General features: G+C 38.8%; 1 protein-coding gene across 1 annotated transcript in view; it reads right to left on the bottom strand.

The window, feature by feature from the left end:
• Positions 1-14910, bottom strand: part of SERGEF (secretion regulating guanine nucleotide exchange factor) — a 148987-nt gene that overhangs the window by 125493 nt on the left and 8584 nt on the right. The window contains 1 exon segment of the mRNA XM_008922081.3: positions 12297-12455. Within this exon segment, the coding sequence (XP_008920329.2) occupies positions 12297-12455 (159 nt within the window).

Here is a 14910-nt window from a genome sequence, read left to right as displayed (position 1 = left end):
TCAACCTTAACTATGTGCTGTTCTTAAGAAAAAAAGAACAAAGAACAGAACAGTACCACAAACCCAACAATGGCACCTCCAGAGCCTCCCAGGAGATCATCCCCCTTGTTCAGACTCAGAACCATTAGAACAGCAAACACAATTGACTAAGACAGAGTGGGCTGTTCACCTCAAATAATGAGGAGCGTTCTCATTGACAGGAGGAACAAAACAGTCTAAAAGAGGATGGGAAGGAAAATTCATGCCCTTTGAAGTCAAGAGATGAATAATGAGCAATAAGGTGACATATTCCCTCGGGAATATCATCCCTATTTCTCCCTCTACCCCCAAGAAAGGTTAAGGGCAGGAGGGGGGATAAAAACAACACAAAATTCCACTTTGAATTGTGCATGGGCAAGATAGTTATTATCAAGGAGACTGCAGGGACCGAGTGGGCAAAAGTGTAAATGGTTGCATAAGGGTGGAAATATCCAAATGCCATTTATGGTCTGAAAAAATTCCATCATATACAGAAGCATGCTATCCAGCTAGCAGAGTTCCCTTTGACTCCTGCCTTCTTGTTCCAGCTCAGACCTCTAACTCATTAGAATTCACATTTTAGGAGACTGACTGTGAGATATTTTCAGCATTTCAGAGCTACAGGCACAGAGCAGGAGGCAAGTCTAAAAATTTAGAAAAATCTTAGGAATGTTACTAATTAATGCAAGTCCACCCTGTAAAAAAAGCCTGACATTCTATGCCAAGAGGGAATTATGCTAATGAGATTTACTTCTGATATCTACCCAATGAAGCAATAGCTGTCTACAACTACCTCTATATAACTATAACATCTGTATTTGGTTGCAGTGCCAGTACATCTGTGTTTAAAGATTACCTAAGGATGTATATTAACAGGGCTGTAATACAAGCATTGATGTGCTATGCTGCCTGTTAATTAATAAGAGGGGTTTAGGTTTGAAAGTGAGAGAGGGAAGAAACAAGAACTTTTCTCCTTAGGAGTAAGGAGGGAACAGCAATGAAGAACAAAAAGCTCCTGCTTTTTCAAGCCCTTCTTTTCCCTGACATTAAAACAGATACTGATCAAAAGAAGCACTACCCTCCTATTCATGCTTCACAGAATACAAGACAGGACAGCTTCTAGAGGAACCACCAGTTTTCTCCTGCACTAAAACAGGTGACCAGGTTTTGATGAACTTTGCTTCAGCACAGCTCTGGTGAATTAGAGGAATTTTAAATAACTACCCCAGATTTTTAAATTAGACACATCAGCATTGTTCATCACATTTCAACAATCAGCTTCTACCTGTCTGCATACCCAGGTGTTTTGGGTTTGTTTGTGTTGTTTGCTTTATTTGTCTCTAGCAAAGTGAGCAAGCAAGAGGAGACAAAAGCATTTGACTACGTGACTTGTCAGGATGATTCTTCGACCCCAATGCACTTCCAGTAATCCACACTGCCACCCTTATACTGTCTCCACAGCCTGACCTTCACTTCTCGATGTTTTATTGTCCATATTCTCTTAAATGAACTGTTTTGGCTCCAGGTCGCTGTGTCACTAGCAGGCACAAGCCTGAAAAAATACATTTGTGTACAGGCAAATTCCTACCAATGATCAGCTGTTACAAGGTCCAAAACCCAAGATGAGAAATGCCAAAACGAAAGGACAAGTAGGAAAACATACTCCTAAAGGTGTTTCTGTATCTATATTTTGGGCAGCTTTAAAAAGGTAAGTTTTTAGAAATTCTAGAAAGAAAGGATTTCCTATACTCATGATAAAAAGATCTTACCAAAACGGACATAAAGCACTGTCCCTGAATAGATCTTTCACTTCACAACGCTGTTTAGAATTTTTCTTTTAGTTAAATGATACTGAGTAAAAGTGAGCATGAGTCACCTCAGGAAATCCCACCCCTCCTAGGGTTTCTCTTCTGCATGAATCAGATGCTAACACCTTCTTATCATCCAGGTCTTTGTCCCCAAAATTAAACTATTGTGATTATTTTATTCTTATCACATACTGTGGGCCCCATAATACCAGACAGAGAAGAAAGCAGACCTGAACCACAAAAGTTCTTAAATCCAGCAGAACATCCCAAAAACCTAAAGTGTATCCTAAGCAACACAGAAAATGTAATTCTGCTTCACCTGCAGAGCTCCATCTCAGTCGTTTGGAATCAACACAGAATATATGCAGATACACTGAAAGACAGTGAAGTCCAAATAGGAACTACAAAAACAGAGGGAGTTCAGCTGGAGTTTCAACTACCACACCACAAACTGGGCTTGAAATAGCTCTTTCTCTTTCTATACAAAAGAGGACTTAAAAAACAAGTGTGCAAAAAAGCTTGCAAACTCCCCTTCAGAATTTTCCCTGGAGTAGGAATGATCTGTTTGTTCTTCAGTGCCATTGAGACTGAGCCTCACTTACCAAGAGGAGCTTGCTGCAGGGCCTCTGGGTTGTGCCTCTCTGAGCAGACAGATCCAGCATGTACTGACATCTGTTCCTATTCCCTGGACTTAAAAGTTTGTTGGCTTGGCCCTCTTTAGCTTTTGGTTGCAAGTCTCTCAAGCTACCAGATTAATCCTGGGTGTTAGTGCCCTCACAGTCTGCATTTCCATGCATATAATTATAAAAGAAAATTAGTATCCAAAATATATTGACAGAGTAAAAACTGGAGATCAACACCAACATAATTCAAAGTTAAACAAAACCATACATTCCTACAATATAGGAGGAATTAATCATATGGTTTGTATTTCAACAATATTTATAAGCAAAGCGATATTTTTTCATGCACTGTATTAAAAAGTCATCCATCTTTAAGGAAATTAAGTCACAGAACAGCACAGAAAAAAAACAACCTGATTTTGCTTAAAAAAATACAACAAATACTAAAGAATATCAGTTGCTAACCACACCTGTGTATGTACTAGACTAAAAGGGGTAAAACAGACATCATGGTCGGCCATGGCATTTTCAGAGCACTCAAAAATCCAGCCAAGTCAGGTGAATGCTTACAAATACACAAAAATTATAACCTCGTGTCCTATTAAATACCCTATTGCACATAGTTTTTAAGACAGGGATAAAACTTTGTGTTATGGTATCACAGAGCCATTCCTAGCACTCAAACAACTTACACTCTTATGGAAGAAATACATATGGCCAACTGAAATTTTTCAGTGCAGATTTGTTAGATCTTTCTATGGCTCCTCACAACTGGAATAATTTAAAGAACAAAGGTACCAGCCTAGCTACCAAATAAAAAATGAGTGGATACACTGTCCTGGCAGATCTCATTATACTTCCCAAGTATCAGAGAAGGGGAAAAAGAGTCATTCTATAAGACTACAGATCTGGTACTCAAAATTCACAGCTGCTGATATATCTCATGTATCCTATAGTATCTTAACTCAAATTCATTATTTGAAAATTACTTCAAGGTAACCATGAAAAGAACAAGCCAGATAGGTTTCGTAGGGTTTTTTTCCCCCATTTATTTTTAGTTTCTTAAAAAAAAAAGTCCCAAAAAGCACTGTTTTTCAGAAGTACTCAATTGCCACTAAGCTCTTAAGAAGCACATTACCTATGTTCAAATAGTAAGATTCATTAGTGAGCATTAAGCCTGAATAATTAATTACTAAGCAGGAAACGTCATTTAAAGATTATGAAAACAAGTATTTAATGGCCTTAAAATGCTATTAAGGTTAAATAAGATCAATGCACTTACATGCATAGATTGTGCATACATATACAGCTTCTTTCAGAAGTTAAGCTTAGTAATGCTTAGCTTAGTAAATGCTGCTGAGAGCTCAAACAAAATCCTTTTGGCAGAAAGAGATCCCATATATGGTCCACACATCATAACCAGGCAGATATTTTTGTTTTCCAATTTGAATGGTAGGGTTACAGGCAACTTGTATTGACTGTAATACTGTCAGACAAATAATTATCTCTTTGTGATCAGCTAAACTGGTCTTCAAATGGCTAGAGATCGGGGGTTTCCCTTTTAGCTTTTCTACTCTTCCATAAATTCAACCTAATCTACACTTCTTAGCATCTTTCATAGCTTAGTACTGACCCTCTGGTGCCAGCAAGGTCCCATTAGAATTTTCACACCCATAACCTTCCAATCTTCCATATACTTGCTAATGTATCTGACCTTGTTTATTATATTTGCTAAATATATGGCTAGCCATAAAATGCAGCAATCCAACCACAGAAACCAAAGAAAACAAACAAAAAGGGAGTAAAAAAAAAAAATTAGACAAAGTAATGAATCCCTTATCTCACACACTAATGACCTGAACAAGATCTATACCACATCCACATTTTAAAGGTTCATTTTTTCTGAAAGCTTTTTAAAGATCAAAGTTCTGTCGAGTTAGGACAGTCAGTCACATTACTTAGGTCCACAAAAATAATTTTTTCCAACAGCAAAAAAACAAAAACAAACAAACAAAAACAAACAAACAAACAAACAACCAGAGAGAGAGAGAAATTCAATATAACACAGTCCCTCTTTCCACATGTGTGATCTATGTGATCTAAAGCCCCAGAATATAATGTTGAATGATGACTAAGTCATTTTCCAAACTCCTCCAACCATGGAGTACTTAGTAAAATACATCTGGAGAGGACCAAGCAAGCATCAATCACAGAATCATTAAGGTTGGAAAAGACTTGTAAGATCATCAAGTCCAACTGTCGATCAAGCAGCACCACCATGTTTCATCTCTAAACCATGTCCTCAAGTGCCGTATCCTCATTTTGAACACTTCCAGGATGGCGACTCCACCACTTCCCTGGGCAGCCTGTCCCAAGGAAGGAACAGACTTCCTTCCATGAAAGGAAGTCATAGCCAGAAGAACCTGGACAGACTAGCCTTGTGCACTGTATGTTCCTCTTCTGCTGTGGGAGAGGCATTCTCTAGGCTGCTCCACACAAAAAAGGAGCAGAAAAGACCTTAAAAAATTTTTGATCACTGTTTTCCTCCTGTTTTACAATTCTTGCTAAAAACATTCACGAGCTAAATTTAACAAAAATCCGTTTAAATCCTACTCTTCCCAGACCACCTGAATCTCCATTTGCCAATATACTAACAGCATAGCTTACAAGGGGAATTTCAAATAAATATTGAGATAAGTTTCTCTGTCCCTAATGCCAATCACTCATGTTTCTATTTTACAATGAGTACCTTCAATCAAAATTAGTGACAGTTTAGCATCTTCCTGACACCTCTTCTCACACACAAGTGACATTTGACATGCCTAGCTATTTACTTTCCAACTGGAAGGTACTAAGAATAAGGAGAGGCAAAAGAGGGATAGTGACCAAAGAAACAACTCAGTTACTTAGAAGATGTTGTTATCAAGCTTCTGTAACAAATCTTTGCATATGAACAACTCTGAACACTTGATACTAAACCTTTCAGAATGTACCTTCAGTTCACACTGATCCCAGCCTCCTTCTCAGCAATCAAACCACTGAATGAATTTCTTCAATACTTTTACCAAAGTCATGTAAAAGTAACTCCCAGCAGGGAGCAGCAGGAATAGGAGTGCAGAATCACAAAACAACATACAGACACACACACTCTTAACTTTGTAAGAGCCAAGGAATGATGTCAGCCCAAGAAGCCAGAAACATGCCAACATCTTCTAGCTATTTACAGCTATCTAGAACACAATTTAAAAATAATTACCGTGAAAGCTGAAACACGAATGTGTGATGGAACAAGGAGACAGCTTTGAAGACAATATAGAAAACGATTTTGCATATGTAAATTTCCATATGCATCTATAATCTTTAATCCTGTTATTGCACACTGAATTTCCCACAGCTCCCACCTTTCATTGGGAGCTGAATTTTGGTCCCCAAGCTTGTGCATCTTTTTCTCTCTCCTTGCCATGCTCTACCCTTCATAATCCAATACAAGACCTTCCAGACAGGCCCTGAAGTTTTAAAATTTATCCCCTAGGCAAATGGACAACAGTTTTTCTTTCTTAAGCACTCATTTTGCAGGTTCTGCTTCAAAGGGGTTCAGGGGTTCCTATGAATTTGCAGGCTTTGATTTAGCTAATTTCTACTATTTCACCTACTTTCCCAAAAGCCAGCATCCTACCACATGAAATATAGTTACCTCACATGGGGATCCAATTTCAAACTGTTTGACTGTCGGCTACAGTGCCAAAAAAGAGACAAGCATCAAAATATATAAACACACACACAAATTAATATTTGCTGTCCTAGGGAGCAGCTGAACAATTCAAGGCAGAGAAAGTTTGCTTTCCAGAAGAAGGCTGCAGAGCCTGGATTCAAGAGCAAAGTGGAAAGGACCTCTAGTGGGCTGAGGCTGTGCTGCTCGGGTGCCAGAGCCACGTCCTTCCCCTTCACCTCCCTGCAGCTACACAGCTCACCAGCCAAGCTCAATAGCTTTACCTTGTGACTGCCGTCAGAGCAGGCACGTAGAAGTGCAACTGCAGCAGTAATCCTCCTTTTCAGGACAGATAATTAGAAACATTCTCTCGGTCTATTCAGGGTGTTTGGAGGGACACGCTGTCATTTGCTTCGGGGAAAAAAAAAAAAAACAGGAGATGGGTTCTACTTTATTGTGTAGGTCACTAACATGTCAGACCATTTCAGAGTGGTTTTACACAGCCTAAATGACACGATGACATCAAGGAATGTTCAAAGACGCACAAATTCAGATGCACATTTGGAATGAGGATTCAAAATATTACTCAGACTATGTCAAGGCATTTTGATCTTCCAAGACTGCTGTAGGCAGTTTTGCACAGGCAGCAGAAATACCATTATAACTGCATTTTTGAGGTAACTCCTTTTGAGTGAAAGAGCTTGGAATTCTTTATCTGAGCTTAAACAAAGCATAATTTCATGTGATGCTACGTGGAAAATAGATTAGTGAACATATTCACAGCAGAACACACAGATCATAAAACAGGCCAGATTAAGGAAGGTTATTTATCAGGCATCCCAGTTAAGAAGAAAATAACTTGTTTTGAATGGAAGTTGATGATTCACTTTTAAGTCCTTAAAATACCTCTCTTGTTATATTTAGGTTTGCCTTCAAGTCAGATAGGTTCTATCTTTCCCAAAGTAGACTAATTTACATCTTCAGCATTATAGGCCACAACTTAGCTCTCTTTTAAATGATCTAAGCAATAACCTCTCTTTCAGTAGTTATCCTCAAAGTGTTTGTATTAACTTGAGAAAGACCACAAATTAAAGTTGACTTTGTTAAGCAGAGCAATGCATGACAGCTGCTAATTATTATGCAGAAATAATATCACCCATAATGTAGTGGTGCTCCTTATGCCATTAAGCAGAGTGCTGGAAAGGAAGCAAATCATTTTACAGAGTGGTTGTCTGAAGAGACTAATACTTGCACTTGGAGTCCAAGGCCAGAAGAATGCACCTGGTCTGCCTTCACATGGAGCAGTAACAGTACTGCCCTGTCACCACTGAAAAGCAGGCTGAGAGTCACCTGATACAAGCATTCACGCAGAAAATAATAACTAAACCAAAGATATTAACAAGTTCATATCTTATCATCAGAGACCTGATCAAAAGAGCAACCAGGGCCTCCCAACCTCCATCCTTCTGGACCAACCATCATCAACTAGGACCATTGTTAGTAGCAGAGTAATAGCACTTATTATGAAAGAGTACCAGTGATGCCACAAAGCCTAATTGTGCTTCTCTCCTCTATAGGAATCAATAATTGAAGCAGGAAAAAAAGCAGTTGTCTGTCTTGAAGGATTCTGTGAGTTATTTTACAGTAAGAGTGTGTACAATGGAAATAGTCCCAAAAGATACCTCTATGATAAAAAGAATAAAGAATTGGAGCCAATGGGCATCAGTTAAAGGTAAGGATTAAAAACACAACATCTCATGAAAACATTCTTTAACATCTCTAAGTCAAGCAATTAATTTCTCAAGAATTAATATCTTAAATCCAAACTGCTTTATGATAGAAACAACAGCAAATGAAAAGAGTTGATCAAACTCTAAAGAGAAATGACAGAAAATAGGACTCTCAAAACTGTTGCTGAATGAGGTAGAACATAAGATATAAAAGAAATGTGGGTATTAAAGTGATTTCAGGTACAATTAAAATCCCTTGTAAAGACAGGATGGGGAAGAAATGAAAAGAAGTGTGTTTTGCTTTATGTTACAGTACAAAGTTTTGCCAACAGCATGGAGGAAAAACAAAGCAATCTTAGAACAGGCTAGTTAAGAGGGAAAGCTTAACACAGAAGACGAAAATATTTATGTTGTGGTCCTTCTCTTCTGATAAAGTTGGTAACTTGCCTGGCACTTTAAAACACTTTGAAAGTGTCAAACCACTGCAACCATGAAACTGCACACCATTCCTCCAGATGGTTGCTTTTAACAACATCACTGACTCATTTACTTTTCACTGTTCCATTAGTTCTGCAGTCAAACACTGCTCACCTGGCAGATAAAGATCAAAATGTCATTTTGAACTGGCAGAATTTGTGAATTTACACATGAACAGTGTCCAGTTTCTTCCTGTGTCTTTTCAGTGAGAAAAGGTTTTAGTTACTGTCAAGACAGCTGCACTTATGAGTTTTTATTACTACACTGACCAGGATTAACATTCTGGGAAAAAAAATTTAAACAGAACTCTAAACATTTGTAATGGCCTCTTAAAATTCAACTATCTTCTGTAAGTTTTGCCTCATGGTGAGATTATTAATTAGAAAAAAAACTTACTCATTCTTTCATGCAGCAAAATCCCTATACACTGCAATGCCTTTCCAAAACAATGTTCCTACCTTCCACAATGAAGAGACAAGCGACATACTACATATCTCTTCCTTCTATTTTCTCACATCCAAAAATCACACTATTTTGCTTCCTTTCCACTAATTGTGGAACTCTCCAGAGTAAAGTGAGCAAGAATCATTTATATCAGTAGTCTCAAAAGTGGAGTTTATCCAGCCCTGGGTATGCACAAGACAATCCACTGCAGGGCAAGAAAAAAATTATACATAAATATATTTATTAATAAATTATTGTAATAGGTTAGTAGTAGTAACGTAATTGACTCATCAAATTAGTAGTAGTAAAGTAATTTACTCATTCAATAGTATTGCATGTTATATTTCTATATATATATTATTGTAATCAATGTTCTGTTAAGGCCGGAAAGACTGTGAATTGCAGAATGGGTAATTAACCTGTCAGTACTATAAGCTGATAGTCCTGCAGCTGCAGTTCTTAAGCTGACAAAACAAGTTATTATGCCTTACTGAATAAGTCTTTTGTATATTGTCTAAATGTGTACGCCTAAAGTAACGAAGGGAAGGACAAGGATCAAAGGGTCAAGTACGAAGACGATAAAAAGGATCCAAGATGGACATCTGGAGAGACTCACACAGTAGGCCTCAAGGACGAAAAATTACCTAAAACTATGGAAAGGGAAGTACCTGGCAACTGAAAGCGAGCTTGCAAAAGAACCAACCAGAACCAGGCTTGCGAACTCGGATCCAACAGAAGGATAACAAGTGACTATGGGAAGGGAGTTGACAATGGTATAAAGAATACTGGTTTTGCCCACTGCTTTGCTGGCTGTGAGTGGAGCAGGGGTCTCCCTGGCAGCCCAGCGTGCTGTTTTGCTTATTTGCATTTTATATAAATCTTTAATAAATTTTTGCTGCTATATTTTAGCATAAGTTTCATTTACTTATAACATTATTAATGTTTTAAATTTAGTTTAAAAAGCAATATTTTAAGAAGTGTTTATCTTTATCTCATCATTTTTAAAATTTCTATTGTGCGTGTTTTATAGTTTGCATAACATACTACAGCAGTATATGTCTACAATTTATAAATAAATAAGTATAAATACATTGGGGCCTGCATGCTCAAAAAAATTTTACTGATGAATAATGTTTGGAGATCACTGGTTTGACTTCAGCACCAGGAAACTGAAGCAGCATTTCCCCCTTTGCTAGAAGGAGGTAAAAATACTGGAGAAGAAACTGCATGCAGGGAAGAGTTTTCATCGGGGCTGCATTTTTCAGTTATTTAGCTGCAAGTTTAATGTAGCAAATGATTTTTCAGAAACAGTTAAGTGCTTAGCTCACACTAGATCTAGTAGTTGAACAACTCTTGAATTCCCATGAGATTCTGATTGGTATCTAGAGGCTGCCAAAGGCCATTCAAAACCTTATTCCAGATGATTTAGGTTCAGGTCCACTGCTTTTCAAAGACATTTAAAATTCTAAATACACAAAATACAGTTTCAGCAATAACTTATGCCACTAACATCACTTGGCCAGGTTTCTAATGCAGATGCAAAAAGTCAGCCAATTTTTATTTAAATTCCTTTCAAACATTCACAAACAAAATAACTCTGCTAGTCACTTGATATACTATTTTTGGTTTTGTAGAAATACTGAAATACTCCATCTCTGTAATGGCTACAGACAAGTATTGACTAGGTGAAACACTGAAGGCACTAGAACTTTGGGGAAGTTTTACTTGGTAGGTATTAAGAAACAGCGAAGCAAGCAAACCATTTTGGCAAGACTCTCTAAAAATTAGGTTACCCTGAATAATGTCTTTTTTCTACCCTTTCTATTCCAGTGAGAATGACAGCACTTTATTCAAGAACTACAGATTAAGATAAATTCCTTTACTTCCCCTAAAAAGTTTCCAAGCAGCATGTAGCATTGATTACAGCTCTGAAATCTTCAGTATAGCATCCTCTAAAAATCAAAGTTCAAACGTTTCTCTTAAATAGCTAAGAGAGCAGCCAGAGTAATGCACATTTTTTACATGACATTTCTCGCATATACTTTGATGTCAAACAATGAATGCTATGAAACAGAAAACAACCAATTTGTTTTTCTAGTCATGTGTCACATCCCTCCAAATTCTAGCACCAAGACTTCACAGCATACAGTCATTAAAACAGAAATTTTTCTCACAGAGCAAGGGACATTACTGTGCAACCATTGCAGGATTTGCAGCACCAATTTAATAGAACACTTAAGCTCTTGCTGACCTTTTGGTAGGCAAGAACTCCATTTAAATAAAACTACTCATGCTGAAGGCTAAGCACTCCTTGAACCACTACCCATAATCACAGAATCCAGAAAACATCAGTAACACATGTGGTCCCTTCTGCAGTTTTCCTAACAAACAGGTTGTGTCCTGCCAGTTCAACAGGCTCTTCAGTCTTCAATGCGACTCATTCTTGCTCTTCAGTTCCTCCCCTGGCAGTTTATTGAAGGCAAAAGCAGAAATGCACACATGCTAACCCTGCTAACATAGCTCTGGCTGCTCCTTTTGCTCTATGGAAGACTTCCATCCCCCTGTTAGCCTTAACTATCACACCACACTACAAGAGGAGAAGCAAACAGCACAGCCTATTCACACATGAGCACCACAAAAGTTTCAGATGTCTGTCTCACCTTTCCATCTCATCTATGTTTCTCTCCTGCCTTTGCGTTTCACAACGGAGCAACAATACAAATGCACTCATTATTTTATTTGTCCTTAAAACTCTACTAAAAGATCAGCCACACAAAAAGCCAGACTCATTCTTCAAGCACAGAAAGGTTAGTACAGTGCTGCAAAGCCATGTAATTTATTTCACTTACTGCAATGAGACCATGTCTTTTCAGTTGAGATGGCAGAAACAGAGGGTTCTTGGCTATGCCTGTTCCTAAGAGTTTCAGCTAACACTCAGAGAACCTGGGAACAGTATATATCTATGCCCCCACACCTTTCAGCCAGACACTTGCTCAAGATTATCTTCCCCTCTCCCTAATTCCTGTTCCCTGAGAGTTTTGCCCATATCTTCCTGTCAAATAGTCACACATGTCAGAAGCTGCAGCCATATTTTCCTACCTTACTCTTTTTTGAAGCAAGTTTTCCACCAAATGCTTTTCTCTCCAAAGCTGTCACAACTCACCCAGCAGAATGATCTTTAGAAGCTCATATATATTCTGGTATACCAGCAACCTGATGATGCAGAGAGGCTGCATCTCTCTAGCGTGTACATGCAGATGCTGCAGCATTTCTAAAGATGCCAGGCAGGCACCAGCATCCACCCCATCTTCAGGGACAGAAGCCAAAGGATGTCTGTCCTCATCACTTTTCAAGAGACAAGTGCTGCTCGGGTGAAACTGCAAAACTCTGCATCCAGCCACTACCAGCAAGAAAGAACAACTATTGTCTGCAAGAAAGACAATTTACTGTTTTGGTGCCATTTGTTACTGGCTTTTAGATACTCTACCTGTTTGTGCCACCAAGTGGGTCCAGCCGCTCCAAACTGCTGCAATCTTTTCATGTGAGAAAAACTGAGTCTCAATCTTCTTGGGTTCAGCAAGGAAGATCTCTTTGCTCACTAACTGTCCATGTTTGTTGCTGCCCCAGACATACAGGTGTCCTTCATCTACAACAGACAGAGAAGTAAGAGAGATATACATATAATACCACCAGATACAGTCTTTGTCTCAATTCAGTGATGCTGAGGAAAGAACGTTTCGTTCAATTTGTGTTTTCCTTACCCTTTCTTTACCCTTCTTTACCACACTGTAACTAAGATATCAGAAATATTTGCAAGAGCCTTATGATAGCCTGTTTTCTGAGGGCTATATGGACCCCCTGAAGCCACCAGAGCTTTCAGGTCAAACTGCCTAGACCTCATCTCTACTGTGAGCCTCTCAAAGATGAATTAAAGATGTTTATAACAAACATTATTTCTTATTAAAAAACTAAACACAGTAGTCAACTTCTCTGAGGGGGGAAAAAAAAAATCAAACCACCTTGGAGACACTCACTGAGCAGTCCCTATTGGTCCACTCTGTCTTTGCAGACCAGCTTCTATCTCCATTCCAAAGCTTTGATTCAGTCCAGCAAATAACTTCCTGGATTGCAGCAAATAATTTAAGTCCCCTCCAGCACAGGGGATTCTTCAAAGCCTGGCTGGCTGCTCCTAATGCTTCAGTCTCCCAGCCTCTTACAAGAGCTAGACTCATATGAGGGTGCTTATAACAAGTCTGCCTTCTTCAGCTTGAGCAAATTCAGTACGTCCACCAAAGCAGGGACAGTCTAAGGCTCCTTGTCTCACCTTGCACAATCAGTTCCTGAAGGAACTGGACACATGGCTACACACACAACTAAAGCAGGCACCACCCATCACAAGGCAAAATTAAAATATTATCATGCCCCAAAACAACGCCAGACAACTACTGAGAGACTTTGTCAGTAACCACTTGTCTTTCCCACCCCTTTTTTAGAACAAGCATTTCTGTAAGTGCACATTCCAGGACTCCAACCATAGGGATAGTTCTGTTTACAGAAACGCCCACAATACTTTATAGCAATGCAAGCTGGAGCTACTCACAGCCTAAGGATCAATGGACACTAACACTGTTCAGATGAGTCCTTCTGCAGATATTACATATCATTAGTTCCATCTTTTCAGCACAGAACCATTCCTCCCAGGTTCTAGGCCTCCATGGTCAAAAAATACAATCCACAAAAAACACTTAAGAGAACAGGACCTGTGTCAGACCTCTCTTGAAGTCCTTGCCAGCCTGCACAAGCTGCAAGCATAAAAAATAAATCTTGCAGACATGAAATACATTATCATGGGCCCAGGAAGACTGGAAGCCATATAATTTCCAACATGGAATTGTTTAGAGCACACATTCACAACACTTAAGGCAGGAGTCTCTGGTCAGCACTGAACTATTTACAAGCAGCATGGCAGAAGTAAATCGTTCAGAGGCAAAAGAAAAAGTAGTAAGACTTAAGCTACAATATATTTAATTATCTCCCTTTGGTAACAGTTAACAGGAAGACTAAGCCAGGAGAATTCTACTTTACTACTGTTGGTGAAAAACAGGCAAGGAGTGGGAGTGGGGGGAGAAGTCAGTACTTGTCAAATTACAGATTACTGACAGTCATCTGCAGGACTTCCCAAGTCCCTCATTAAAACAACACAACTAAGTGAAAAGGAAAACAAGTCAAGCAATTGTTTCATTCAAATTCTCCCCTAAAATTGATAAATTCCTTCACAGCGTGAAGTACATACACCTTCTGGAGAGAAAAAGAAAAGGGGGTGACAGAAACAACTTGTTTCAACATAGGAAAAACATTATGGCCAGTCATGTTCCACAAGTAACACATACTGCCTCGGTCACCTCCTTTTCTTCTCCAGAAGGTGCATTTGCTTTATCCTGGGAAACATCACGTGCTCAACCCTTATCTCATTTCCTGAGTAGGTCTTAACAAAAGCTCAAGCACTAAGACTTAGGACCATAGTCTAACCACTGGAGGGTTCAGGCCAGTTTGGATACAAGTAGACTTTACCATCCTTTTCTCAAAGGAACGACCATTCCCATTTGCAACAACCCACTTCAACAGTTGTGTCCCAAACTGGCCTGACTGCAAGTGTTTGGTATCCTACTCGCAGGTGATTCATGGAACAGAGCCAAAGAAAACTGCACCACAGTGCAAGACATTCCTAGAAAAAAAATGTTTATTTGAATACTACACCCTGCAGTAGTATCTTTACTATACCAAGTATCTCTAAAATACAAAGTATAACTATCTTGCAGGACAATATCTTGCAGGACAAAGGGCAGCAAGAGCATCACATTACAAAAGTCTTTGGCACTTATGGTGTCAATCTTGGTGCCCCTGCTGCCAAAAAGACCGCTCTCTTAAATAAAAAGCAAAAGAATAAAAGAATAATCTGTTAGCTCTAAATACAGAGTGCTAATTATCCAATGTAGATTTCATTTGTTCTTAGAGCTATTCTTCGCTAATCGTGCATACACTTTGCGTCTCAGAATTCACCATAATTTACATCTTGGAACATTTCCATACAACTAAATCTC

The sequence above is a fragment of the Manacus vitellinus genome, unplaced genomic scaffold (assembly GCF_001715985.3).
Source record: "Manacus vitellinus isolate BGI_N305 unplaced genomic scaffold, ASM171598v3 scaffold_30_pilon, whole genome shotgun sequence".
Classification (NCBI taxonomy): domain Eukaryota; kingdom Metazoa; phylum Chordata; class Aves; order Passeriformes; family Pipridae; genus Manacus; species Manacus vitellinus.
Note: the sequence above shows the minus strand (reverse complement) of the source record. Positions and strands in the feature narration are given on the sequence as shown.